At 43.3% G+C, this 27,248-nt stretch overlaps 1 protein-coding gene across 2 annotated transcripts in view; it reads left to right on the plus strand.

Moving 5' to 3' along the window:
• The first annotated feature begins 21,721 nt into the window (after positions 1-21,721).
• The window catches only part of SYN3 (synapsin III), a 179,259-nt gene continuing 173,732 nt past the window's right edge, over positions 21,722-27,248 (plus strand). The window contains exon 1 of one of the 2 annotated variants that reach the window (XM_010005780.1): positions 21,722-22,041. In XM_010005780.1, the coding sequence (XP_010004082.1) occupies positions 21,725-22,041 (317 nt within the window). In that variant the 5' untranslated portion in view covers positions 21,722-21,724. The remainder of the gene's footprint in view (positions 22,042-27,248) is intronic. The other variant, XM_010005779.1, reaches the window with a different exon arrangement.

A 27,248-nucleotide genomic window follows, 5' to 3' on the forward strand; every position in this document is an offset into this window, starting at 1 on the left:
CAGGAACCATGAACTTGCAACCCTTGGGTGTCTGAACTGGTGGGATGACAGCACATTTGCTGACATGGTACAAGGCAGACTCTCCCACCTCCTTGTGATTTGCTTGTCTTGTCACTCCCTTCTGCAGAATATTTGGTTCCTGTCTAGCATTCAAGAAAGGTGAATTGTTCAATATGCTGCAGTATTGCTTTGAGCAGAAATCTCTGCATCCACAGAGGTGATAATGCCCATTTACCGGGGAAATCCTGTGCTGTGGGCTGAGGATTCAAGAAATACAAAAAAAAAAGGGAATGCCATGGCTTTAGGGGGAGGAGGGTGATAAGAGGAACAGAATGGGAAATACAAATGGGTAGTCTCAGGTCTCCTTTGCAGGAGAGCAACAGATTCTGGTTTCTTTACCCACTTCTCTTTGATAAAAGCCTGTCAGCTGAGATGAAGTCTCTGACACTGGAGCCTGCACACCCTTGTTGTTTCACTAAATTATTCATCCTGTTCCTGTGATAATATAGTTATAAGGAGGGGCCTAATCGAATTTAGTGTCTGGCTTTGGCCAATAGGGCGATAAGGATCCAGCAGAATGGGATGACGGTGAATGCTGCTAGCGTGCTGGGAATGTGAAGCAGGAGGGACTGGCAGTTTGTGTGCAGGGGGGAAAGCGGATCGGTCCAGGGGCCCTGGATTAGCAGGCTGAGGAAAGGTAAGGGAGCGAATGGCAACGGGATTTGCTGGAATCACACACTGACCCTGTGCCGCAAGGCTGTTTTTGTTGATAGGAAAGCTCTCCACAGGCAATGTTTTCCTGCAGGGTTTGGAAGGAACAGGAATGTGTGTGGTGGCACTTAGTGCGTGTAGCATGTGCCTTTGTCTTTATATGTGCTGCAGGGGTTTGTAGCATTGCGTGTTCATTGTGCATGTCTCTACGGAGATGCCTGCGCTTTATATGGCTGGAGCAGCAAAATATGAAGCCCGTGCAATATACATGTAAAGAGAGCAGTCAAAAGGGAGAAATTACCTCATGGGCAGTGCAGGGAAAACAGTAGTGCTTTCTGGTTTGATTGAAAATTGAAATGCTGAGGCTCTTTATGAGCTGTTTGCAAACAAAAAAGAGCAAGTGTGTGTGCCTCTGTCTGGGGATGTTGAATCTGCAGTGAGATGTGGAAAATGGAAAGAGGAGGTCAGACTGGAGCATTAGTCATTGCAGGTGGAGATAAATTGCAAGCAATCTGTGTAATCAGATTCGCTAACATGGAGAGTGCAAGTGAGTGGGAAAGTGGATTAATCCCATCTGCTGAGCCAGCTACACCTGGAAAGCAAGGGGGAGAATCAGGACAGGTTAACTGACTGCTTAGAAGAACTGATCATCAAACCACTCTTTTTGCATGCTGCTAAAGTGATAACCTATTGAGTTGCTTCCACAGATATGCTGTCTCCCTTTTAAAGATACACAGAAAGGGTGAGCATCTCTTGGGATTGGGTTAGAGCCTGCAAATTAATGTTATCTGGAAGAGCAGGAGCACATCAAGCAAATTAGCCTCTGCCCTTCCTTTTGTTTCATTGCCTTTGCTCTGAAAACAAGTGACTGCTAAACAGAGAGGGCAGGTGGGGGGAGCTGGATTACAAATGTGACAAGTGACATTAAGCCATGTAGACAGGGAAGGTTGTTTGCAGCAATGATGCTATAATCACACTTCTTCAGCTGACACCTTTGCAAGCCTTTAAGACAGGGCTGTCCTGAGCCAGGCAACCTTAGCCCGGTCACTAACACAAGCAGGGATCGCAGCTTGCTGTGAGGCATTAACAGGTTTTGCTGCTTCTCATGAGTTTTCAGCACCTCATTCCTTTAGACCCATGATCCAGAGGAAAGTGTTGTTGAGACAACACTTTGCTCACCTGTGGATATGTCATCTCAATTGGAAACTAACTCACGATGAGTGTGGAGGGCTGTATTCTTCCTCTGCTTGCTCTGAAAGCAATAGCCAGAGGCTCCGTCCAAAAAGAGCAGTAAGAAAGAAAGTCCCGCAGAGAGAAGCAACAAAATGGCTTGTCTTGGATTAACCAAACCCATTTGCCCGAAGGGAAAACCAACCCAAATAAGTTCTCCTTACATAAGGGGTTAATTCCCATAATAAAAGTCCTTTCTTTTCTATGATTTTTCTCCAGCATCCCAAAGAGAGGAAAATACAAATGCAATTTATATTCCCATCAGGGACCACATCCCTCATCATGTCTACCCTCTGCTCATGAGCTTCTCTGAAGTCTCTGGGATGTGCTGCTGGGGGTGGTGGGCTGACATCTCTGTCTCACATCTTGTGTATGTGCCTGAAGTAAGACAGAAGGGGCACTCATTGGAATAGGTACAAAAAGGCTCCACCTTACTGAGATTATTTGCATTTGATGATGGAAAACCCAAAGACAACATGCTGCAGAATCCCGTAAGACAGAGCCATGCTCTCCTCATCTCACCTGGAATAGCTGACTGAAAATCAAGTCTAAAGGCATTTAGTGTAAGCTAGTGGATTCTTGTCTCTTGATTTATCATGTCTTTGATGTTCTTTGGCTCCTCTAAGTTAGAAAAAACATGGTCATAGTTGACTTTGACTCCAACTTTCAGAACACTCACAGAACCAGAAACAAAGCAAAACAAGCCTTGCCATCTGAAAATGAACTTCTTGGTACAATAAACCCTTTAGCTCTGCCCCAGCAAAAGAGAAATTATTTAATAACCCACTTATTCACATACTCCAAGAGGCTGCATATCTTCCAGGTGCAGAGCAGGAGCCTCTCATAAAAAAAAAGGGGCAGATACTCAGTGCACCTGGACACTGCATCTTTTTGAGCATCAGAGGAAGCCCTTCACTCTTGCCTGCTTCAGGATACGCATCTTCCTTGGGAGAAGCACATGGGGGGTTTGGCAAGAGAAGCGTCCCTCTGACGCTGCGGTGGCACTAGCCTGGCATCTGCTCACAGCATTTATCGTTGGTTGGGTGACTACATTGTTTGCTTCTGCCCTCAGAGTCAACAGTGAGGCTCAGGAACAGGCAAAATGCCAGCATATTCCCAGGGCAGTTTACGTCATTGCCAGTTCACTGGTGCCAGAGACTGTGCTGGAAACCTGAGGTTGCTTTTGCCATTAATTGCCCAGATGATTAATTCATGCAGTGATATAATTTTCCTGGGTGGAGGTTAGGAGGTTATGCACTCTAGTAATGAGGGGCATGATGGGATGCAAAACTTGTGCTCCTTGTTCATAGTAGTGCTAATTACAACAAACCAGTCACAGTGTCCTCTGCATTTTCCTTCCTACCCCAGGAAGAGCAGGAAGGGTACAATTTTTCTCTGGCTCTCTACTCTTCCCCTTCTTTCTTCTTTTCTTTTTTTTTTTTTTTTTTTTTTTTTTTTTTTTTTTTTTTTTTTTTTTTTTTTTGAGGGAGAGGGGCTGAGTAGTGGGACGTGATGTGTGAGCAATTGCTTTTATGGGATTTGTAGTATTGCAATTTCTACCCTTGAGGACTGAAACATAGTGCCCTTAACTTTTTCATCTCCATAATAAGGATTGTTTCTTTAATTTTAACTTAATTTAGGCTTCTTCTATCTTGCAAATTTCATTCCACCTTCAGAATATTCCTTGTACTTATGTAATTTACATTGCACTTTCTAGGAAGAATAAAACTCGATTATTATCCTTAAAAAAATCCAATCAACAAAAAAAACCAAACCAAACCAAACCACAAAAAAAAGTTTTGTTCTTATTGCATAGCAACTGGTGTATTGTGGCATTCTCCCTTCAGAGGATGCTGCACCTTCTATAGGGGTGTAGGATCACTTTTTAATCAGTCTGGAAAATTTTCAGAATATCAGATTTTGCATTAATGGTCTAGGATGTTTTATTTTTTTTCTGAACTTTTTAGGCTAACAATCCTTTTTCTGTTATTTTAGTAAGTAAGCAAATAAGCACTGAACTTTCAGATGGGCATAGAAAAAGTGCTGGCCTGATCCACATACAATTATTACCTGATAAAGGGACAATGAATTGATCTTATAATAGATTTTTAAGTGAAACTGCTAACTTCAAATGTCAAATAAAACACCCGGGGCATTTTCAAAGCTTTGTATTTTCTTTCAGACAATGTCACTACTCTGCTTTCTATATCCTGCCCCCTTGCTCACTCCAGTATTTCTCTTTTCCCCTCAGGCCTCCATATTTTCAGCTGGCTTGCATCCCCAGAGGTGTACAAAGCCTTGGATCATAAGTTTTCAAACAGACTTGGTAAGAGAAAATGGAAACCTTCCAATTCAAGTTCTACCTATGCTTGTTATGTGTGGGAGAAAATGGTTTCCTTCCCTTTTCAGCAGTGGGGAAGCCATGCTACCATTACATTCTGGATAATTTTTCATTTCTTTCCATCCTTCATGGTTTGTCTTGGTATGCTCCTACCTCATCTAGAGATAAGAAAACGTGTAAGGATTTTTTCTTGAATGCTAACAAGCAGCGGAGGCCTGATCAGCAGTTGTAGCAGTTCTGTTAGTGGTTCAGTACTGTAGACTCATATATATTTATAGTATGGTTATCAAGGAAAATTAAGTGATTATGCAGAACTAATGACCTCCATATTAATGGTTGTCAGGTTCCAGACATTCATCTATTGTCTATTGAATGAGAAATATTCCCACTGCGTCAGGGCAGATCAAATGCTAAAGCAAGAGTACAGTATGACTTTGCTGCCATTACCAGACTACACTGACCACAGGAAAGGTGGCCCAGGGCATGTGCTTGTAATTTAGACTCTGCTCATAAAGGGGAAAAAAATAATGAGATGGCCTTGGAAAATCAGGAGAAAGACTCTGTGCTATGGCCTCCAGGGTGGAAATGGTCTTTTGTCCTGGTGACAGCGCTCCACTGCAAAGGCCTGAATTCTGTATTGCCACCAGAGAGACACAAAGGGGAAGAAAAGATCATCCACATCCCAGGGTGGCCTGTGGTGGGCTGTCATGGGAGGAAACAAAGCAGATTGGATGGGGTAGAAAAGAACCCTTTTGCAGACTTTCTGAAACTGGGAATTGCCTTCAAATCACTTCTGAAATAGTTTTTAAAGACATTAAATTTTGCTATAAACTATCAGGCTGGGATATGAACAAGACAGCTTCTGTGTTGTACAATACTCCAGCCTGAAGAACATCAGCAGCATTATCTTCCTACAGGTCTGAAAGAGAAGTCCAAGTTCATGTGAAAGGGAGGAAAATCGAAGGAATGGGAGGAAGGGTGAAAAGCTGTATAAACACAGGGAGAGGACCTGTACAAAGACAGGGAGTGGAGCTGCACAAAGTAGGAAAAAGAGGTGTCCTTTTTTTTGAAGAAGGAAATTTCTTTTTTTGCCAAGAATTGTGGGTTTTGGCTGCTTTCTTTCCTGCTCTCTGCACAAACCAGAGCCAGCATTTCTTCCCTATATACTTTAACTGGGAAGCATGGAAAAGCATTGGCTTCCTTATTTTTTATCATACAGAGTAGCAAACACACACATACCAACTCCTTTTGAAAGATGGCAACTAGTGTCTTCAGGGTTTGAAATGGCTGTTTGTTCAGCTCCCTCAAGTGTAAAAAGTGCATTACCTTAAGCCCTACATTTTAATTACAATTTAATTTTACATTTAGTTGACCAAGGCCCAAACATGGAAGGAAATATTTTCTAGCTTGCTGGTTCTAGCCCTTTAAAACCACAAGACTGTTTAAGAAAGGATACTAATAAGCTACCTTTTGGTAAAAGTGATAGCTAAAATTATTCACATTTTTTGGAGCAGAGTAAGAGGTTAACTGATGAAACTTTCCCATCCAAGTGGATAAAGAAAGTCCCACTCCACTGGGACTCAGGACTTCCAAGCCTGGTGGAAAAAAACCAGAAAATTTTATGCCATACTCCTTATGTAGCCAATGCAAAGTATTTTTAATCTGGAAGGAATGATGGACTTTCATCAGCACTAAATTAACTGCATAAACAAATAGAAATGTATTTACTTATGACTATCAGAAGAGTAAAACCAATACCAGCAGAACATTCAACTCCAAGATTATTCAGATGTTAAAAACCTGTTGTTTAAAATATAGTAACACTCCTTTTTCAGGTAAAATATCTTACTTTTAATGTATGGTGTCTTGGCCCTGTGTGGCTGTCTTCTTTTCTACAACACAATGAACATATCAGTTACGCTGTCATCTTCCTTCCCCACTTTAATCTGTAACTTGCTGGGTTTAGAATAAGGCTGAGCAGCCCTTTAGTACATTGCAGCCCAGCAACATGACAAATACCTTCTTGGTTGCAGAAACACTTTTGCTAAACTACACAGAACAAGCTGACAAACTCCAGGAAAAGCCACTAGGAAATACAGATCCTCCTTGGAGAAAGAAGTCAAGAAAATCAGGAGTTTTCTCATTCAATTTATCAGCACAACACAGCTGCTTCTAGCCACAGCTGCAGCACAGTGGACAAAAACAAAACAAAACAAAACAAAAAAAACCCACGAATTTGGGATAAAGCATGATCATAGGGTCCTGGTGGCGTTGGACTGGGTGTTTCTGTCCCTGAGTCATCACACGTACCCCTGATGCTCTGTGCCCACCACAGGCAGCTGCCAGAGGCTGCAGGCACAACACATGGGCAGGGAAACACACTCAGCACCCAGTGGTATTTCTGAAGTTGTCTTAACAAAACTAAATCATGTGACAAGTTAGGAAGCATTTATTCTTTCTTAAGCTCTGGAGTTTTTTTGGTTTCCTGCTTAAATATGAGACTCAGAGCCTATATTTCCCTTCTGGTTTATAAAGAATTAATGTGCTTTGGCAAGAGGGGTTGGCTGAAACCCTGTGCTCCCTCCAGCAGCTGAAGGCTGCTGTACTTAGCTTGATGCAACTATATAAAATAGGCCTGTGTGTATTTAGTTAATCTTGTGGGCAGGCTTTCTTACTTCAACAGCCTTGTGAAGTTTCTTTTAACAGGAGAGAGAGGAGTTGGCGAGGTAAGGGGTGGGGGTGCTGTTTTATAATAAAAACTGAAAGAGGCTGTCAAGAATTAACATGGAGGTTATCCTGCTTTACTCTGGGTAGCCTTAAAAATTCAGCAGAGCCTTTCAGTCAGGGTTTCCCCTGCTCTTCCCCACAGGGGAAATTTCATATATTAGAGTTTCTTGAGGCTATTCAACACTGCAGCTCCTAAGAAACATGAGGTATAGGAGGGGACGTCGACTGTTAAGAGCTAGAGCTGACGGTCCCTATTAATGTGCAGGGAGGCTTTTCCCAGGGAGATCCTTTGATGTTTCCGACTCTTGGTCACAGGTCATGGGCCTCTGGCTTTACGTGTCATGCATCTGCCTTGAAAGAAAGTGCAACCACTTTTGCTGAGCCCTGCTGTCACACTGTGTAATTATTGTCCTCTCCCTAAGAGCTACTCCCAGGAAGAGCAGGATGGTGCCTTTAGTCACTCGGGCAGACTCAGATCTTCTGAATTCACCAGCTGGCATCTCCCACAAATGTAATGCCAGCTGTGCAAGATCATCTGCCTTCCACTGTATTCAGAACAGAGGGGTTCAGCTCCAAACTTTGACTTTTTTTTTTAATTTCAGCAAGAATCTCATTGAAGTTGGTAAGAATTGTGTTTGAGCTGGAAGGGAAGGAATTGACTTTCTGAGATAGTGGCCAGTTAAAAAACTAACACTGTAAGCTTTTCTATACACTCTGTTCTGCTAACTTGCACAAAATATTGGAGTTTGGTAAGTGTTTCAGTAAAGGTAAGGCAGTAATCAGAGGAAGATATGACATAAGCTTCTGCATTGCTGTGTCATTTCATCTTTTGGATAGAAAAGTTTTGAGGCCAGGTTTGGTTGCCTGGAATAATAATAACTGTAACATGTTGGTCATGTGTGATACCCAAACCTCATCATGCTCCTTTAACGCCACTGCTAGGAGTAGTCAGCCAGTGACATTTCAGTGCAGCATCTCTCCACTGAAAGATGACGTCTTGGTATCTGTGAGACAGGCTCTGGAAATGCCATCTTTGAAAATGTGATGGAAAAGAAAACCTATGAATTAATGGGATATTTGATACAACATTTACATGCCACTGCTTGCTAGCAAAGATGGCTAGGTGGACTTGGCTGGCAGCAACCCCCAGGCCTGGGCTCTGCCAGGAGGCTCAGTGATGAACAGGCAGAGTGAGGGCAGGGCCAAGGCTGACAAACCAGCTGCCCTCTCCTGCACCCCTTGGCAATGTCTCTTGTTCAACCTTCAGGATAGCACAAACTGAAAAATCAGCTCAGGTAGGGATTGCTGCCAGGCACTGACTAGTCCTGCAGATGATGCACAGGCAGCAGCTGCTGCTCAAGATCTTGCTGCCCAGGAGGCAGCTGCTGCTTTACAGCATGAACATCTGAGCTGTTCTGGGTTGCTTAGGCAAGTGTCTTTGCTTTGGGGAGTCATACAGTCATGCAGTCCCTGCTGAAGTTGAGGGATCATCACAGCTGGACAAAATGCTGTTTTCTTCACTCAGAGTTCCAGAGAGCTGCTGCTTTGCTCTTATTGCACTGGCAATGGTTTGGATATAGGGCTGGTTTGGATGATGCCAGTGAGTGTTTACAAACTAAGCCTGGAGTTGTTTTTTTCCATCAGATATTATATTCACGGCAGGAGTTATTGGGAGAAACTACACAGGCTGCACTATGTGGGAGGCCAAGCTCAATGATCCTCTTCTTCAAATATATTTGATTTTTTACAAGTGCTCTGCAGTGCTTTAATAGCAACTGAAGAGATCCAAAGCAATTATTCTCTTTTAAAAATGAGATACTAATGATGGGGAGCTGAAGAGAGCAAGTGATTAGGCTGATAATAGTGAAGGACTTTTATGTATATTTTATTGTGCAGTATAGATTATTAGTGCTCATAATATGACCCTCTTTTGCCCTGGTTTTACATGTGGACTTCCATATTATGTGCTTTGACCAGGTTTCTTCTTGCAGCTCTTAGGATAATACATGTGGATGTGCAAGGGCCTATCACTAACACATGATCAACTACTTCTGTGGAGTTTGGTAAATGATAGCAGATTTTCACATCCCAGTCACTCACTGGGTCATGTTTGGGTGCTCTGTTTGCATTGGAGAAGACAGGAAAGGAGACAGACATCCTTGCATCTAAGCCAGCTTATTTATTAAAGGTCACCCATGCACTACTTTCTTACACTATTAACATCTTCTGGAATGGATTTGGCAGTGATCAGCTCTGGAACTGGACTCTGGTGACCTTAGCAGCTCTTATTTGAGCTGAGAACCCTGTATGTTCTTCCATGTTAAAAAGTAATATGGTTTTCAGGTAAACTTAATTTTAAACAGCAGCTATGCTTTGTATATTACAGAACAACTCTGCAACCTGTATTTATATCATTACATATCCCAGTGTCTCTCAAACTTAACCCAGTTTAGCCTTTCCATGTTTTATTTAACAGAAATATCAGGCAAACTAAGACACAAAATAATTAAGTGCCTTGCTCAAAGTAAAGACCCCGTAAGAAAAAAAAGCATAGAGAAAGGAAACGTTTCTTCTCTCCACAAGAAAAACCAAACAAAAAAACAAAAACACAAAACCCCAACCCCCCCCCCCCCACATAGGTTCCTGTGCAGTCTTGAAATAGACAATAATGTTTTGTGTGTTTTAATGCACTGACTGCCATACTATAATGTGCAGAAAGGTCAGCTCTGCACTTCAGCTTAAGCCTGTGGAAAACACAGAATATGCAAACATAAGCACAGGCAGAATTTGGCTCATCATCTTAATGGTGGGAGGCCAGGATTCATGAGCACGTACCTCTGTGCAAAGCTGCAGGGAATAAACATAACTTCCTAAGCTTGCCTGAGGATGGTAGGTTAATACCCTGCCATCCGTGCCAGCCTCTGAAATCCTGAAGCTAAGAAGTTGTGCCCTGGGGTTTGTTTTGTTTTGTTTTTAACTGGTTCTGTGAGTGCATAGGAATGACAAAGTGATGTAGTTGGTACAAGATGGGCAGTTTGAGCACACAAGGTTTTAAACCCACTGGCCTTTATGAATCTGAGGGCAGAGGCACTGGGTCTGAAAATAAACAAAGCAGAGAGAGGCAGCTGTGTAGCTATTACTCGAAGCTCTGTTGAGTTTGTTTTGGACTCTTCAGCTGACCTTACGGCCTACTCTTGGACTAGTCTTTTTTACTGGAAATTCATATCCATCGTAAAAGTGGCTTTTGTCAGTAAGCTTCACCCACAGGGGTGCATCACTTAGATCTGATCAAATACAGATTATCCCACAGAGGAAGAGGAACACTTAGCAATGCTGCTTTGATCATTAGCTATATCGTTGTATAATTATATCTATATAGTGACTGCCAACCTGTCCTGCTAGTCAGGACACAGATGCAGAGAGGGAGGCCACAGTGTGGGTCTCAGATACCTTCTGTCTGAGATTTGTAGGGTGTCCCCATTTTTGTTCTGCCTGCTGCAATGCTCATGCTCTCTGTAGCCAGTTAGTCACGCTGTGTTTGTGTGTGTACCCGGTAAGGGCTCACACCAACGCACACAGCTCAAGTTCCTCCCACAGCTCCCTGCTTGGGCTGTCCAGCTGCAAAGCTCTACACATTCTCTCTTTCTCTCTTCTCCTTCATTATCTCCTTTCCAGGCTTATCAAAGATGTTCTGTGAATATGGGAGAAGCAGAAATTAAAATAGCCGTGCAGATCAATCCCAGTTACATTCCCAGTAGCAAAATGCTTCTAAGTGTCACATTTTTTTTGTCCAATAAAGCTTTCTCATTTTTTCCTCACTCATGGTGGCTGTGTATTTGCCACCCCTTGAAAGGCTTGGTGGTTGTGTTCTTAAATAAGGCTGGCCAATTTTGTAAGCCTTAAAAGCTTTGTAATTCAGCTATTGATCAGTAGGGAAACATGAGCTCTTGACTGTAGAAGCTGCTCATGCTTGGTTCAGTGGTGCAGCATGCAGGAGTGTGAACTGAGCTTGAACAGTATCCCTGCACTCTACAAAATAAAGCTTGTCTCCCTAAATGAGGAGACCAAGGCACTGATCTTGAGTGATCTTTCCCCAGGTTGATGGCAGAGGGCAGTTAAAATTATGTTGTGCTTTCCTTCCATGTCTGGGCCCAGCCCACTAGTCTACTCTCTCAGGACTCTGAGTCTAGAATCTATTCCAGTTCCCACAGTCATGTTTCATATTTACTAATGCTTTTTGCCTAAACATAGTTTCTGGCATTTAGAGCCAAATATGGAGGACTTCCCCTCAATCCAGCATGAATGCAAAAAGTGGATAAGTCAGCAGACAGAAACCAGGAGAGAAGGCAGCTGGTGATACAACTCTCTGTCAACACAGTATCCCTACAGAGCTGACATAACTTCTTAAATGACATTTGAAATCTGGCCAGATGCTTTATTAAGTAAGTGAAGCACCTGCCCCTTGACTGTCCTGCACAGGCTCCTGCTGGCACCATGAGTATATTTGGCTTGCAGGTCCAACATGCAACCATGCTAGAGCAGGATCTCATGGCTGTTTGTAAAGCTGCAGTTCAGAAGCAGGCACTGATGATAGTTCAAAGACTGGGGTGATCAGTCCAACTTTGGGAGAGGGGATTGTCACCCTTGCTAGGTGTAGGTATGTGGTGTGAGCAAAAGAAATGTATTAGAACAACCCACACAGCTTTTCATGTGTCTCCTTGTGATCTATAGCAATCATGCAAAAAAGTGAGGAGGAACACCTCCTGGAAATGCTCAGTACTTTTTGGGTTGGTCATCACAGAGCTTGAGACAGATGCAGCCAGCTGAACCCCTACAGGGCTCCAGATGAAGGTTTATTGATTCCCATTTCTTTATGCCTCTTCAGGGAGGGAATAGCCTAGCCAGTCAATCTCCCACCACTTCTACATCACATGAAAGAATGTAGCATTGAGCTTTCTTACAGAGGTCTTCCCTGGAGTGTACTAAAACATTGTCTTTTTCTTCCTTCATCAAAACAAATCAGTGAGATAAAATCCTCAGTTTATTCTTCTCTTTTTACTACATGCTGCTACATGAGATGGGCACGTACGGTTAGAAAACAAATGAGCACCTTGCTGCACAAAGGCAAATTACAGGCTGTATTTCTCCAGATACCAGGTCTTCACATAATTAGGTTAAGTCAATTTCAAGTATTATAGAGGGTTCCTTGCCATATGGGAAAATCTGGGAAACTGGGATATAGAGCAGGGGGGAGAAAAGGGGTGGATGCAAATGGCAGCAAAACTTAGATGGAATGTACTAGCCTGACAGGTGGTTTAGAAGACTTTAGATGCTTGAAGAAAAGCATTTTAGCCCCCAGAAACACAGAACATTTGGGAAAGAAAATGAATTCTGATGACATTTTAAAACTGGTTAGAAGCATTGATAAAAGAATTGCAGGGTTGTGTTTGAAGATTGTTATCTGGAAATATGGAAGCCATTTTTGTCTTACAAATATATGACAAGTAATGCAACATGTGCTCCAAACAGAAAGTTCTTATCATCATCAGTTAATGAAAAATTATCTATCTGGTGTATATTATGACCTCGTAGTTCATTGTTACTTCCCTTTCATGACCTGTAGCACTTTTTTTCCCACAACATACGTAGTTATCCCTATAGTAACAAAATACTCTGTTCACCTGCATTTTGAATAACTAGTCTAATGTGGCAGAACTGAAACATGGTGAAAGAAAATGGCACAGGAATGTGAAAGAGTATGTGATCATAATGGATTTCATGGTGGACTGTTTGGTGAATGAGGAATTGGTTGGATGGACCAAAAGGTAGTGGTCATTGGCTTGATGTCCAGATGGAGACTAGTGACAGGTGGTGTCCCTCAGGGGTCTGTATGGGGACCAGCACTTTAATATTTTCATCAATGATATAGACAGTGGGATTGAGTTCACCTTCACCATGTTTGCAGATGACATCAAGCTGTGTGGTACAGTTGACATACCTGAAGGATGGGAAGCCATCCAGAGTCACCTGGACAAGCGTGAGAAGTTGGCCTGTGTGAAACTCATGAGATTTAACAAGGTGAAGTGCAAAGTCCTGCACATTGGCTAGGGCAATCCCCAGTTTCAATACAGACTGGGGGATGAAATGACTGCACAGAAGGACTTGGGGGTAGTGGTGAATCAAAAGCTGGACATGAGCCAGCACTCACAGCCAAGAGTGCTGACTGCGTCCTGACCTGCATCAAAAGAAGTGTGGTCAGCAGGTCAAGGGAGGTGATTCTGCTCCTCCACTCCACTCTTGTGAGACCCCACCTGGAGTACTGTGTCCAGTTCTGGAGTCCTCAGTACAAGAAGGACATGGACCTGTTGGTGTGAGTCCAGAGGAGGGCCATGAAAGTGATCAGATGGCTGAAACACTTCTTCTATAGGCAAATGCTGAGATACTTGGGCATGTTCAGCCTGGAGAAGAGAAGGCTCCTGGGAGACTTTATTGTGGCCTTTCAATACACAAAGAGGGCCTCTAAGAGAGATGGTGACAAACATTTTAACAAGGCCTGTAGTGATAGGACAAGGGGTAATGGCTTTAAGCAGAAACAGGATATATTTGGACTAGATATTAAGAGGATGGTGAAACACTGAAACAGGTTTCCCAGAGAGGCTGTAGAAGCCCCATCCCTGGAAACATTCAAGGTCAGTTTGGACAGAGCTCTGAGCAACCTGATCTAGGCAACTAGATGTCCCAGCTCACTGAATTGGCGTTGGACTAGATGACCTTTAAAGGTCCCTGCCAACCCAAACCATTCTATGATTGTATGATTCTGTGATAATCAAGACAGGAGCCCCATTAGCACTGGGCAGGCTGCTGCAGTTTCCTCTGAGAACCTGTGAGTTGTCAGTCCCTTAGGCATCTTTTATCTGGACGAGCCTTAACACGTATTGGCAGCCCCTCCACGTTAAATACATCCAGTTTCTTGATTTTATTCAGATCAGCACCCTTCAAAGCAACGTTTCTCTCAGCTGAAAGAAATCCCTCCTCTATTAATGGTGTCTGGTGCTGCTTTCACTCTTATCACCACAAAATCAAGACTTGTACGGTTGCTGCAGGAAATTCAGAGCATCTTTCACAAACACACAAAATGAACTGCATCAGATCCAAGACTGGAAAGGCAAAAGATGGGGACTTCAGAGCCCTCTTGCTTCCTTATTACAGTTTCATCCACTTCATATGCATTTGTCTCTACAAATTATCTGGTTTGTACTGCTGTCTTCTGCTTTAATATAATCATGAGGAGCCACTTTGGCATGTGTGTAAGCATTACCCTTAATGGAAGCATTAGTGTTGCTACTGCTCAGGGTGGGAATGACCACAATACTCCAGGGAAATAAGAGGTGGAGATTTTGCCAGTTCAGCTGACTTTCAGAAGGAGGTGGCTCTATAGTGTTGAAGGATTAGCACAGGATTTCTTTGCCCCATACTGTCTGTTCCAGTTGAGCTGGGTCTGGCTTTGCTGATAAGCAAGTATTGATATTGAACAGAAACAGGCCACAAAAGGCCTCTCTAAGCTCATTGACAAGGGGCTATTACCACTGAGACACCACTGTGGCTGTTAGGTGCCAACAGGATTTCCACAGTGAGAATAAAATGAAGAAAGTGTGTATTGCTCCCAAGAAGTAGAATGTCATAATTTCTTCTTGGGGATTTTAAAGCCATGGAGTATTATAATAATACCAGATTTGGTTTTTTACTAGAAAATTTTTCACTATTGTTTGTGGCTTTAGTCATCTTCCTCTGCAATCTCTTTGAAAGCCTGATGATTTTACCATGACATTTTGTCATTTTAGTGTCTTTTTTTTCCATCTTCTTTTCCTTGCCTGCCATTATGAAATAACAAGCCAAAGAAGGAGGAAAGTAACTCATTTTCTGTGCTGCTGTAGCTCTTGAGAAACAGTCCCATTTATACTCAGTTTGGTATGTGCACACCCATTATCTTCAGGACCAGATAAGGCAAACACCCTATGGTGACATTGCTATATAGAAAGCACTGGCAGCTTTGCAAACTAAAAAATAAATAAGATTTGTGGAGTCTAGAATTTTGCAGTTAAATAGCCATCCAAGAAAGTACATAATTAAATAATAATAATAATTATTATTATTATCATTATTAATTTTTATATATTTTTTAAGATCTATAAAAACGCAGCAATAAGAATCCATTGCACCTTTATATGTATCAGCAGCTTAATGAAGCATGTTGAACATTGTAAAATGATCTATTTCTGACAAAGAGACTTCCTGGCATCTCTGAGGACCTCCCTACACAGAGAAACTGGAAACACGAGACACTGGCTTCTTGCAAAAACCCCTAAAGAGCACATTGCCAAAGGAAAATGCTGCTGCTGTGAAAGGTAATAAAGAATTTGGAAAGCAACTGAAATTTTGGTGAGAAACAGTCTAACACACAGCAGGCAACTCGTGGTCTGGGGAGCATCATTGTCTGAACGGTGTGCTGTGTCTGCTCCCCAACCCTGCCACCCCTTGCAGCTGCTTCCAAGGCACAATGTGGCTCTGCCCGTGTCACTCATAGACGATACACAATTTCCAGAAAGGTCTCTGGCACCAACATGCACAAACCCCTCTGATTTTAAGTGGAATTTGTGCCATAATTTTACACATTTTGGAAAATTTCCTCCAGTGTTTATGTTAGGGCTGTATTGCCTTGCTGATGCTTGGGAAAGCTCTCTGCAAACTGAACCCAGGCATGGAAACTCTGCTTTCCTCTCTGTTCTCTGGGATGGCATACAGTCTTTCAAATCCTTACAGTTTTTGTTTATGCTTCAGGTTTACAAAACATGCAGGGTTTGGTGGGGTATCCTTTTCCTTTTCTTTTTCTAACCCCTATTGTTTTAAGTTCCTGTTTTATGGAATTTCAGCTGAAAAATACCAAAAATTGTTTGAACATATGAGACTCTTGAGTCAAAGACTGGGGCAAGTGAGGTGAAAACTCAGCAAAAGTTCTAATGAATTTTAGAACTAATTGTTTTATTCTGCTTTCAGTTCTTCCCAATAAATGCCAAGCTGTGCCAAGCTTAGAAATGTTGAAGCCATTCAAAGTGAAACACTGAAAGCTTGATGATAATAAATAATCTCTTGCTTTCCTCTTTTTGAAAATACATGTGGAAAGCCATCCAGCTGGATTTGGAGCTCTCTAACATGGCTATCCCTCCACAGAAGCTGACTCCCACATTTGTGTCAATATGCACAAAAGCAGAATGGGATTTGGGGGAGTGTCTTAAAATGCAAATGTATGCTGCAGGCTGTCCACAAAATGGATGTGAGGGGAATAATCAAGTGGCTATTGCCAGGTGAGGAGCATCTCGTCATCTTCCTGTCTACCATGGGGCAGAAGTTAGTGTGCCCTTAAGGTGAGATGGGTGAATAATCTCTCCACGTTGTTTTCCCATCTTGCTGCCCCCAGCGTCGCTCTGTTGAGGCTGTCAAGAGCAGGATCAGACACAGGCTGGTCTGGTTGTGTCAGTTCATTACCTGACGGTAGATAACGAGCTCAGGGGAAATCTAAGTACAGTTAAAAGGTATCAGTCAGTTGAGTTTGGTTCCCTCTGTGTGCTACCACACATTAGAAAGTAACCCAGCAAAAAGTTTAAATGAACGTTTTGTTCTTGTTTTCTAACACATGACAACAGGTTTTCTGAGATAACTTGCGTCTCTGTGGAGTATGTGCTTGAGAAAGAGGCAGGTAGGTGCCTGGCTGCTGTCAACATGCTTAGGGAGCATATTACTTCCAAAAATATCAGCCAGGAAGTGTAACTGCGTGTTAGTAAGGGGATGAAAGTGCCAGCCTCTTTGCTCTTGTTTTCAAGGTCAGGTCTAATTGACCTTGCTCTTGTTTTGTTTAGTTGTTCACATTGATTCTCATTGTTGGGATTTCCACATATTCCCACATGGTTTTTTGGATAAGCCAATTCCTGCTTATTTATTTACAGCAGTCTGGAGAATATTAATTTATTTATAGCAGTCTGACAAAATTCCCACTGACTGGAAAAGGGGAAACATAATCCCTATTTTCAAGAAGGGAAAAACAGAAGACCCAGGGAACTATAGTATAGACCAGTCAGTCTTACCTCTTTGCCTGTCAAGGTCATGGAGCAGATAGTCCTGAAGGCTCTGCTAAGGCATGTGGTGATTGGTGACAGCCAACATGTCCTCACCAAGGCCAAATCCTGCCTGACTAATTTGGTGGCCTTCTACAATGGGGTCACAGCATCAGTGAACAAAGGAAGAGAAACCGACATAATCTACCTGGACCTGTGCAAAGCATCTGACATGTCCCGCACAATGTCCTGGTATTGCAACTGGAACCATATGGATTTGACAGATAAACCACTTATTGGATAAGGAACTGGCTGGATGGTCACACTTGAAGAGTGGTGATCAAAAGCTTGATGTCTGGATGAAGACCCTGCAATGAGTGGTGCTCCCAAAGGGTTGGTACTTGGACCAGTGCTATTTAACATCTTTGTCAGCGACACGAACAGTGGCACTGAGTGCACCCTCAGCAAGTTTGTTGATGACACCAAAGTGTGTGGTGAGGTTGACACACTGGAGTGAAAGGAGGCCATCCAGAGGGAGCTTGACAGGCTAAGAGTACTGTGCCCAGTTTTGGATCCCTCAACATAAGAAGGCTATGGAGCTCCTGGAGAAAGTCCAGAGAAGGGCCACAGAGATGGTGTGAGGGCTGGAGCACCTCTCCTACGAGGACAGGCTGAGACAGTCAGGGTTTTTCAGTCTGGAGAAGAGAAGTCTCCAGGGAGACCTCATAGCCACCTTCTGGTATCTGACGGTTCAAGGCCAGGTTGGATGGGGCTTGGAGCAACTTGGTCTAGTGGGAGGTGTCCCTGCCCATGCAGAGGGATTGGAACCATATGATCTTTTAGGTCCCTTTCAACCCAAACCGTTCTATGATTCAATTATTATTTCCTCTGTTTCTGCTTGTGCCTTCTCCTCCTCCCCTTCACCTCTCTCCTGCCTGCTCACTTTCTTTAGGACTCACTCATTCTCCTATGCCTTTTTTATTATTTTGCCATCATGAAATATAGCCCAGCTCCCTAACCTACATGGCCCAGATCCCCACTGTTTTTCCAGTGAGCTTTTGGGAGCCATAGGAAGACACTGGTGTACATAGAGGCAAGGTAGAACTTGGTGGTGTAGAGCCAGCAGCTCTCCTCCCTGTGGTTCTGGAGTGACACAATACCACTTAGCAAATTTGTCTTGCTTCTGAAGGAGGTGTTGGCTCCTGGCTTTGTTGAAGTTACAGCCCTACTTGCCTGCTGGGGTAAGATCTGTACGTACCCTGGGTAGATGCCGTGCTGCACGAGAGCTGCATGCCATGAGTACTGCACAGAGCCAGATTTGGCCTGATGTGCTGAGCCCTCAGGATGTCCATGCGGAGTTTCTAAGAGTAGAAGTTAAACAACAGCAAGTGTGCATGATGTAGAAGCAAAGCATAAGGTTTTCCAGGAAACAAACGAATCTGTTAGCAGTTTACACTGCTGCCATTACAGAGATCTCTGAGGTGGCACAAATGGCAATCAATAAATCAATACAGCAAAGTCACTGGTAACTCCATTTTTTAAAAAAAGTGTCTCTTTTAATTACATTACCCAGCTCATTAGAAATATATATGTAGTGAGAGGAAGACAGTTTGTGCCTTTGCTTTGATGGACCCAAAATCAAAATTCCTGATAGGTTTGCCATCCCATACCCCAGAGTGGAGTTACTCTCTGCTGTAGCAGTGCAATCAGGTTTGAATTTAGCCTCCACGTGATTTGCTGGAGGGAGATTTCCCCATGACATTAGTTGCTTAGGTTCTCTCTCCTTCCTTCCTGAGCTGACGGCACACTGCCCAGCCTTCACAGCAATGGGACATAGTGCCTGCCAGCAGAGGGAAAGTCCAGCCTCCATCCCGCATCCCAGACTCTCTGGACAAGGGAGTTTTGCCAGCTCCCAGTGTCTCCTGGGCAACATCTTCTACTATCAAACCCCTGGTGGAAAAAATGATGGGGGACTGTAAATATTGCTGTCTAAAATAGTCCAGGAGGCAAGTGGTCATAGCCTTGCAAAATAAATATGATAAATTGTTTATTGTAGATGGCACCCAGAAGGTACAATTTGGGATGCCCTGTTGTAAAGGAAACCTCTGTGCCTTCCAGGCACATCTTGGGGTACTGTGGCCCTTCCCAGCCCTGGGACACCGTATGGCATGTGCCTCTGTGCCCTTCTTCCACAGTGTGTTTCAGAGTAGAGATATTTGCCCATTGTTTTGCTTGTTGATACTTTGCAAGGGGTCCATGTTCTGGAGAGTGAAAAGCTCACAGAGGAGGAAGCAGCCATGCAAGTACCTGGCAGTGAGACAGAAACACTTTCAGGAGAAGGCAAGTCCTGCTGAATCGTGTCCCAGGGTTTCTGGCTCATGAAAAGAGCCTCGCCCAGCCTGTACAGCTGGGGCCATGTTCCCTCCCGTGGCTGAGAGCTGCCACAGCAGGAAGCAGAAGCTCTGTGTTATGCTGTGCAAAGTGTGCAAGGGGAAGGAGTCTCATGCTGAAACAGATTTTCCTGAGACTGGTATTGAAATTGTGTCCCACGCCTTGCCAGTTAGTGCCAAGGTCTTCCAAGAGAGCATGCCTAATTGCTGTACGTGGTAATAGGATAGCCATTCTGAGGTCTTCTGACAGTAGACAGATTTCTGGGATCCTCCTCTTAACCAGGACCAAAGCTATTCTTGCATGGACTGTTGTTAAAATGAGGGGATTTTTCTTACTTGTCTTGTGCAATTTGGAAAACACGGGTTCCTGAGCACAGGAGACCACAGTACATTTTCACCCAGCCTGTAGGATGTAAATTCCCCAAAGTCTTTGTAGGTTCTACTGCCCTAGTCATCCTGGGCAGGTAAAAGTGGATGGCTCTGCCCTGACACTCACAGGTAGGCAGTGTGGTAGTGCATGAGTAGGCCAAGTGCTGTGTATATATCCAAGGTGAGTAACTGCCTTATAATTCCTGGATAACGTGTTACCTGTTTCTTGGAACAGTTGCTGCATAAACAGACCGTGCTACCAAAGCTCTCACCAGTGCACGCGTTTGCTGATGTTGTGAGGTCACCGGGTGCGCCCAGGACTGGGCGGGAAGTCAGCATAATGCCCTGAGATATGTTATCAACTGTAGATGTGGCAGGAAGTCGTTAAAGATTTCCTGAGCTGTTCCCTGGGAAAAGACTACCTCCAGGCTCTGGCGAAGTCAGAGGAGTTGTACTGCCAGGGCTAAGAAATCAAAAGAAAAATTGTGCTAATAGAGCCATGTCAGCAGCTGCAGCAGGGAGCCCTCGGCTCCAGATGGATCCTGTGCCCACAGCATCAGGGTGGTGACGGGTGATGAGATTTGGGGAAAATGTGCCAAGGGATCTTTGAAGCTCACTTACTTCAGCCAGGCTCATCCAAGCCTCACTACGGTTCTGGAGGCTGAGAGAGGTGCAAAAAAAGACAAGTCTGAATCCTTTGTCTCTAAAAATGGGTAAATCCCTATAGGTGAAAACAAATGGCATCTTCTTTTGAGAAAGCTGCTTGGATGCTCCATGAGCTCTGAGCCACGGTTCTAGGGGGGAGATCACAGGTACCTAGCTCTCTTGGACCAACCAGGAGCTGGAACAAGAGCACGGGCACTGAGGGAGGCCAAATTTGTGTGACTCGTCTCACTTGATGAATGGTGTAACTATCACTTTTGTTGCTGCAGGTAAGTCTGTCTTGAAAAATATTGATGTTTCACCAACAATATGTTTCTATCTTTTTTCTTTTTTTTTTCCTCACCCTAAATCTCACAAACCAGCCTCTGGTCAAGACCCAAAGGGTTTCTCAGCAGAGGAAAGGTCATGGGGAGTTATTGTGGAAATCTCATTTCTGGGCTATGCCTACAGGTACAAAATGTATTTTAAAAAGTTATTGTATTAACTCTGAGACTATTTAACTGCTGAAAAATGTACTGTCCTGGATAAAAACAAAGTCATCATATTACAGTCATGGGAAAAGAGACAGTTATATTTCACAATGTTCCTTTTTTCACTGGAAAAGATGAGCAGAGTAAAAAAGGAGGAGGGAAAAATAACGACAACCAAATTAGACAATCAAATTTCAGTTTTGAGTACCTGCAAAAATCCTAAAAGTGAACTTGTCAAATCAAGTAGGTTGCTAAATCTAGCAACCACCAGCATGCACCTGGTTCAAAGTCTAATTCCAAGTTCAGAGAGCTGCAGGGACAGAAACAAGTATTTTGAAGCTGTCCCTGAACTTGAACAACATGTGTATGAGGCCTTTTCCACTATTTATTTTCTACATGCTATTTTAGTTTAGAACACTTTTTCCTTAAATGCAGAGCCTTACTTACAAGCCTGCCAAAGATGACTCAAGTTTTTATCCTGTTAGGCCATTTGCTGATTATTGTGTAACAAGCATATTATGTGTGTTATTTCTAACACAAAAAAATTAAAATAAAATAAATACCAGAATTAAGCTTTGTCTCTTTTAAAAATTATCAGGGCCTGCCTGGACTGCAAGGAGGTAGCCTACACACCTACAGAAATATTGCCCAGGACTGGTGACACTGTTGTTCAGCCTCATCTTGCTGAGAAGTTTTCCACAAAACACTTCAACGATGAATTTCCTCCGGCGGCGTCTCTCAGACAGTAGCTTTGTGGCAAATTTGCCCAATGGCTACATGACGGACTTGCAGCGCCCTGACAACTCCACGAGCTCCCCAGCTTCTCCTGCCATGGAGAGAAAGCATCTGCAGCCACTGCAGCCCTCACACTCCTCCTCTACTGGCTCCAGCATCTTCAGCTCCATCTCCAGTGCCATGAAGCAAACCACGCAAGCAGCTGCAGGACTAATTGACCACTCGGCCAGCCCCACACCACCTGTGGCCCAGAAACCCAAGATCCTCCTGGTGATTGATGATGCACACACAGACTGGTAAGTCATCACAGACCTCCCTGCTGCCTTCAGCGCCACGAAGTCTGGAGGACGAAAGGGATCTGGGTGTCACAGGGCATCTGCAGGAGGGTACATGGACACTTTCACATATCGGACATCAGCTCTGGTCCTGAGTACATGTCAGAGTAGGCTTTTCTACAGCTTGCTTGGAAAAAAGTCTTCATTTGCCATCCACTGGCGAATTCCATGGTAGCCTCAATAGATCAGCATACATAGAACATATTTGGTTCACTGACCTGTCACATGTAGCAACGGTCCTGAGAGGTGTGGTGGTGATGAGGTTCAAGACCTTAGCCTACTGTTTGTGCTGACTCTAAAAGCAAAAAGGAGCTCAGCCTCTCCAGCTCTCAATCTCTTTTGAGCTTTTCTCTGTATGCAAATTTGTGCATGAATTACTAAAAGATAATTAAAGCCTACTACTACCAATAGTAATGACTGAAGTTCATTTGCTGGTCAAGGGCTCTTCACCTGCTAAGCATAGTTGCTATTGGCAAAAGCCTCTCAGGCTCAGCTAAGCCTCAAATTTGTCTTGCTCATGCAGGTCTTTGTTTATAAATTGAAGTCTGGAAGTTTGTTTGGATATTGGATATTGGGCAGCAGAGGACACTTTCCAAAGGGTAGGACAACTGAGGTCTTCCAAAATGTTAGAAAAATGACTTAATGTTTGCTCTGTGCTCCCTTTCAAAGTTGGCTAGTTTAGAAAGCTTTAGACAAGATGGCCAAGAGATTTATTTGGGGGAAAATCCAGGGCATGTGTTGTTGTGATATTCATAGTTTCATTTGCCTGCTTATCACAAAACAGAAAAAAACTAAGGGCTGCAAGAGCAAGTGGACCATACTGAGGACTTGAAAATGGAAGTAGTTGGGTTACCAGGTCTTGGCCAAGGGAGTTTATTTTGTTGTTATTTTAATCCTATACCACTCTTCAGTAAAGTTGTCACCTTTGGTCTCCTCTGCTTTGCCAGGAGAGTGGGGACAAAGTGGAGGACAAGTGCCCCCAGTATATCTTCACAAAGCAAGAGCTCAGCTCTTAGCTAAAAAGGGGCAATGGCTAAGCGCCAATAGTTCAGGCTTCTTCAGCCAACTTGAAGTGAGGGAAAACAGTAGGATTTTTCTCAAAGGAAAAACAGCTTTGTAACTGAGTGGGAAAGTCCCTGATAAGGTGGTCGCCATGTCAAATGTTGCACCAGCCTAGTGTCTTTCATTGCAGTAACAACCATTTAACACCAGATAGATGGGTCATCAATACCAGTCTGGCTCAAGCCTGATCTCTCCTTCCTGGGTGCACCTGCGGGTCTCCCAGCAGGCAGGTGCTCACCAACCTCCATCTCTGCTTAGGGTGTTTGCAGTTCCTTGAGATGCTGCCAGGTGGCAGTCCCTTAACACAGCATCCTCCAGCAGGAGATGGGAGTGCATCTGATGCACAGCTCTAGCATCTAGGGCTGAGGCGGCACTGTTTAGTCCAAACACTGTAATCAGAGAGGAAAACTCTCGCTCAAAGACCGATCCAGTTTTTCCCTGAGATTAATGGCGCTGAAGGTAGCCTGGGCAGGGGAAACTACGAGCAGTGGCTGGACTCTGATGCAGTGTTTTCATGTTTGAAAATGCAAACATTCAAATCCCTGCCTTTATATGTCCCAGCTGCTGTTCTGTCATGTAGACTTTGTAGTCTGTGAGCTGAGCTTGCCCAGGGAGCAGCAGCTGGGAGATATAAAGAGGAGGTAAGGCTGCCCTTGCTGTCTTCACTCCTGCATTTGTGTGTAAGCACTTCGCACATCCTGCTCTCTTGGCTACCCCTCTGCTGTCTATAGCTTAGCAGTTACTGCACATGATGGAGGACCCTTTTTATTCCTCCCAGCTCTCTGCTTCTATCTACTGTCTTGCAGATATCAAATAACACTGCTTGCAAAGGCTCCCTGCCTTCCATCTCTCTAAGGTTGTGAGGGTACTGAACAAAATTACTGTATGTATTCATTACTATATCCTGACATAGATATGACATGAAACCCAAGGAAACAACGTTAATAACCCTTGTCTGCCACAGGTTTCCATGGCTCTTTGTAGCATGGACAGATACACATGACTAGAAACTTCCCTGGCTTGAGGGCAGCATGTGGTCCGTTCTGGAAGAGTCTCCCAATGCAACTCTCCAGCAGGCCAGCAGTGCTACTTGGCAGCTGGTTCTTGTGCCTCCAGGAAACTCAGTGAGCCCTTGAGAACGGCACTGGAGAGCAGTGGCTCCAGGGCTCTGTTAATGTTTATTCTTGGTGAGGTACTTCTGAGCAATGCCAGACATTTTCTTGGTCTCAGCCAAGGTGTTATGTGAACTCAAGCTGACCAGCCTGAGGCAGAAGTGTTTGCCTTGAGAGAGCGCAGCTGAAGAAACTGGTTATCCAAGGATTCTGGCTGTCCACTCTGCATCATGTACAGAAACAGTCCCAAATTCTGGAGAGGGAACAAGAGCATGTTGTTACTTCTGTGCTTCTGATTTTCGAAGAAGAAGCATCATGTTTGCAATGCAGTTCACCTCTGCCTGTTCTGGTTCTTGCTACTTGTGAAACCTTCGTATTTGGTTTTCAATAATCCCCTTCCTTCTCCTTTTGAATTAGTTGACTCTGCTAGAAAAGATCCCCAAGGAACACCTATAGAAGCATTACCTTTATTTCAAGGATGAGAGAGGCTTCCACAATGCCTCTTCCCCCACAGCAAGTTACACTGGGTTTACAGGGACCAGCTTGTTCACAGACAGGAAGGCTGAGAGACAGTGGAATCTGCCATTTGATTTATTTTCTCTAAACAAAAACACTTTCTCATAATTGGAGACACTAGCAATACTGCCAACCCAGACATTAATTTATCAACACTGTTTGTGTTACTGCAGAGGCAAAGAGCTGCAGTCATGGATTAGGATGAGGTGTTGCACAAGTGCGTGATGAAATGCTCTAAACAACTGAAATAGGCAAGTGCATGCTGAACCCTCTTTAAAGTGACAAATAACAATCCTTTTTATTTTTGAGGAGCTACTATGTGCCTGATGGTACAGTATAGCACCCAACTTCTCTCGAAGGTCTGGAGGAAGCCAAGAGCATCCATGGGAACCCATGGCCTGTCTTCCTCCATAAAATCCTTACCACTCTTTACATGCAGTGTGCTCTACTTTATTCCAAAGACAAAGTACTATAAAAATAATGTGAGCTGCACAGGATATGATCAGCTGCTTTCTGCATTAGCATTTTCAGCAGTAAAATAAAGGTACATTCTATTAAAAGCAAGGGAACTCACCCAGCTTTCTGTGAAAGTGGCAACGTTTTGACGAATTTTCCATCTTTCTCCAAGACCCAGCTCTAGCTCATTGCAAGGAAGCATGCAGTGAGTCTGCCACATGTGGGATGTGCAGCTCCCTGTGCTCTTGGCTTTGACAGGCAGCCCTCAGAGGCATCCACAGCAGGAGGGCATCCATCTATCAGCACACTAGGGAAAAACTCTTTTTCTCTTCGGTCATTAATGGTGCATATTTATATTTCACCTGGGCAGCATCCACAAGGAGAATGAGGTACCTTCTTGTGGGCTAGGGATGCAGCATCTGTGTGTCAGGAGACTTCCAAAAATGCATCCACAACTCACCTACAACAGCTGTCAGAAAAAGGGAGCTCAGACATGAACACAGGCACAGGCACACACATGCAAACACGCAGCAGAAGGGAGCAGGGCTATAAGGAGGAAAGGGGATGGCAGGACAGCATGTAATAGCAGATGGGGCCAGCTCTGCAGCCTGACCTGAGCAGGAGGAAAACATCCCACCTCTGGCAACTCTCTCGCCCAATGCACTGTTAAGTAAAATCATTCTCTTGCTGGCTTGAATTTTTCAGCAGATCAAACAGGATTTAGTACTGTGAATTGTTAAGCCCCATCCTCTTTGAAAGGGCTCAGATTTCTAGCCTAATGCTTTGTGTTTAAACAGCTTATTTGGGAAGTGATCAGGCACAGCTAAGGCTCCTATTTACAATATATCCTAAAAAAATTGCTTTCTGAAACAGGTAGCAAAACAAAACCATTCTTTTTGCTTTTGTTAGATATCTTGGTGGCATTTGTGAAATAGCTCATGTCATTTTTCAAAGCCACTGGTGTGTTTTCATCAAATTTCAAGCTGTTTCATGTGCTGACAATGTGATATGCTGTCATGCACAAAATACGTGCCATATGTGTGGCAGTTCCATACATGAAGATTGTGCCACGTTTCACAGAGAAAACCCCACAGAGGATATTTTAGGAGACACAAAATTTTATTGTTGTTCTCCCATTTATTTTGCAGCCAAATCTGCCTGAACATACTGTCTCTAAAAATTGAAAGATAAAGAAAGAGAAAAACTGTGATGAATACTGAATGAAATCCTCTTACCAAATCTGAAGTGGTTCTTTGTATAACAATGATGTCATGATTCAGGTCTAATTACAGAATGACCTGACAAGATTATGGTTTTATAGTGTTCAGAGGAAGTTATCAATCCTTTTTTATTAAAGTAAAACTATTTCTACTTCTGATAATACATGGCAATATTGAGCCTTATATATGTCATTTACCCTAAAATATAATAGTTTGAATAATAAGTCTAGCAGTGAATTTTAGTAACATGGAGATTCCTAAGTCCTGGGGTTTTTTGCAAGGAATTCCTTTTCAAAAATATTGAATAAGTGTCATGAGTCATTTCATGCTTTCAGTAGGCTGCAGATGATATAATAAGACTCCCATTCAGAGGAATATTTTTGTACCTAACTCAATTAAATATAATGGGAAGTTCTGAACTAGCTTTTGGATTTGAATTTCATGATCATGTATCTTTATTATTATTATACGGAACTGATACTTCAAGCTTAACCTCAGGAATTTGCAGGTCAAATTGCAAAGTTTTGTCTGTTTCCTGATGAGAAGCCCAAAATCATCTAACATGGCAGTAACTGACAATAAATTATTATGACTTAGCTTTTATTATACAGAGGTGACCTTTTAAGGTTTGACAAGTTCTGTGCAACTATGCAGCTGTAATTTGAAAAAACTTACAAGTAAAATTTGTGTTTTCACAAATCTGAAAAAAAACCCTTACATTTTCATAATGTAGCCTTAGCCATTTCTCAATATTTCTGTTCTTATAATTCATGCCAAGTGTGAATTGAGGGCAAAATGAAAT

Source organism: Chaetura pelagica, unplaced genomic scaffold (assembly GCF_000747805.2).
Source record: "Chaetura pelagica isolate M959 unplaced genomic scaffold, ChaPel_1.0 scaffold79, whole genome shotgun sequence".
Classification (NCBI taxonomy): Eukaryota; Metazoa; Chordata; class Aves; order Apodiformes; family Apodidae; genus Chaetura; species Chaetura pelagica.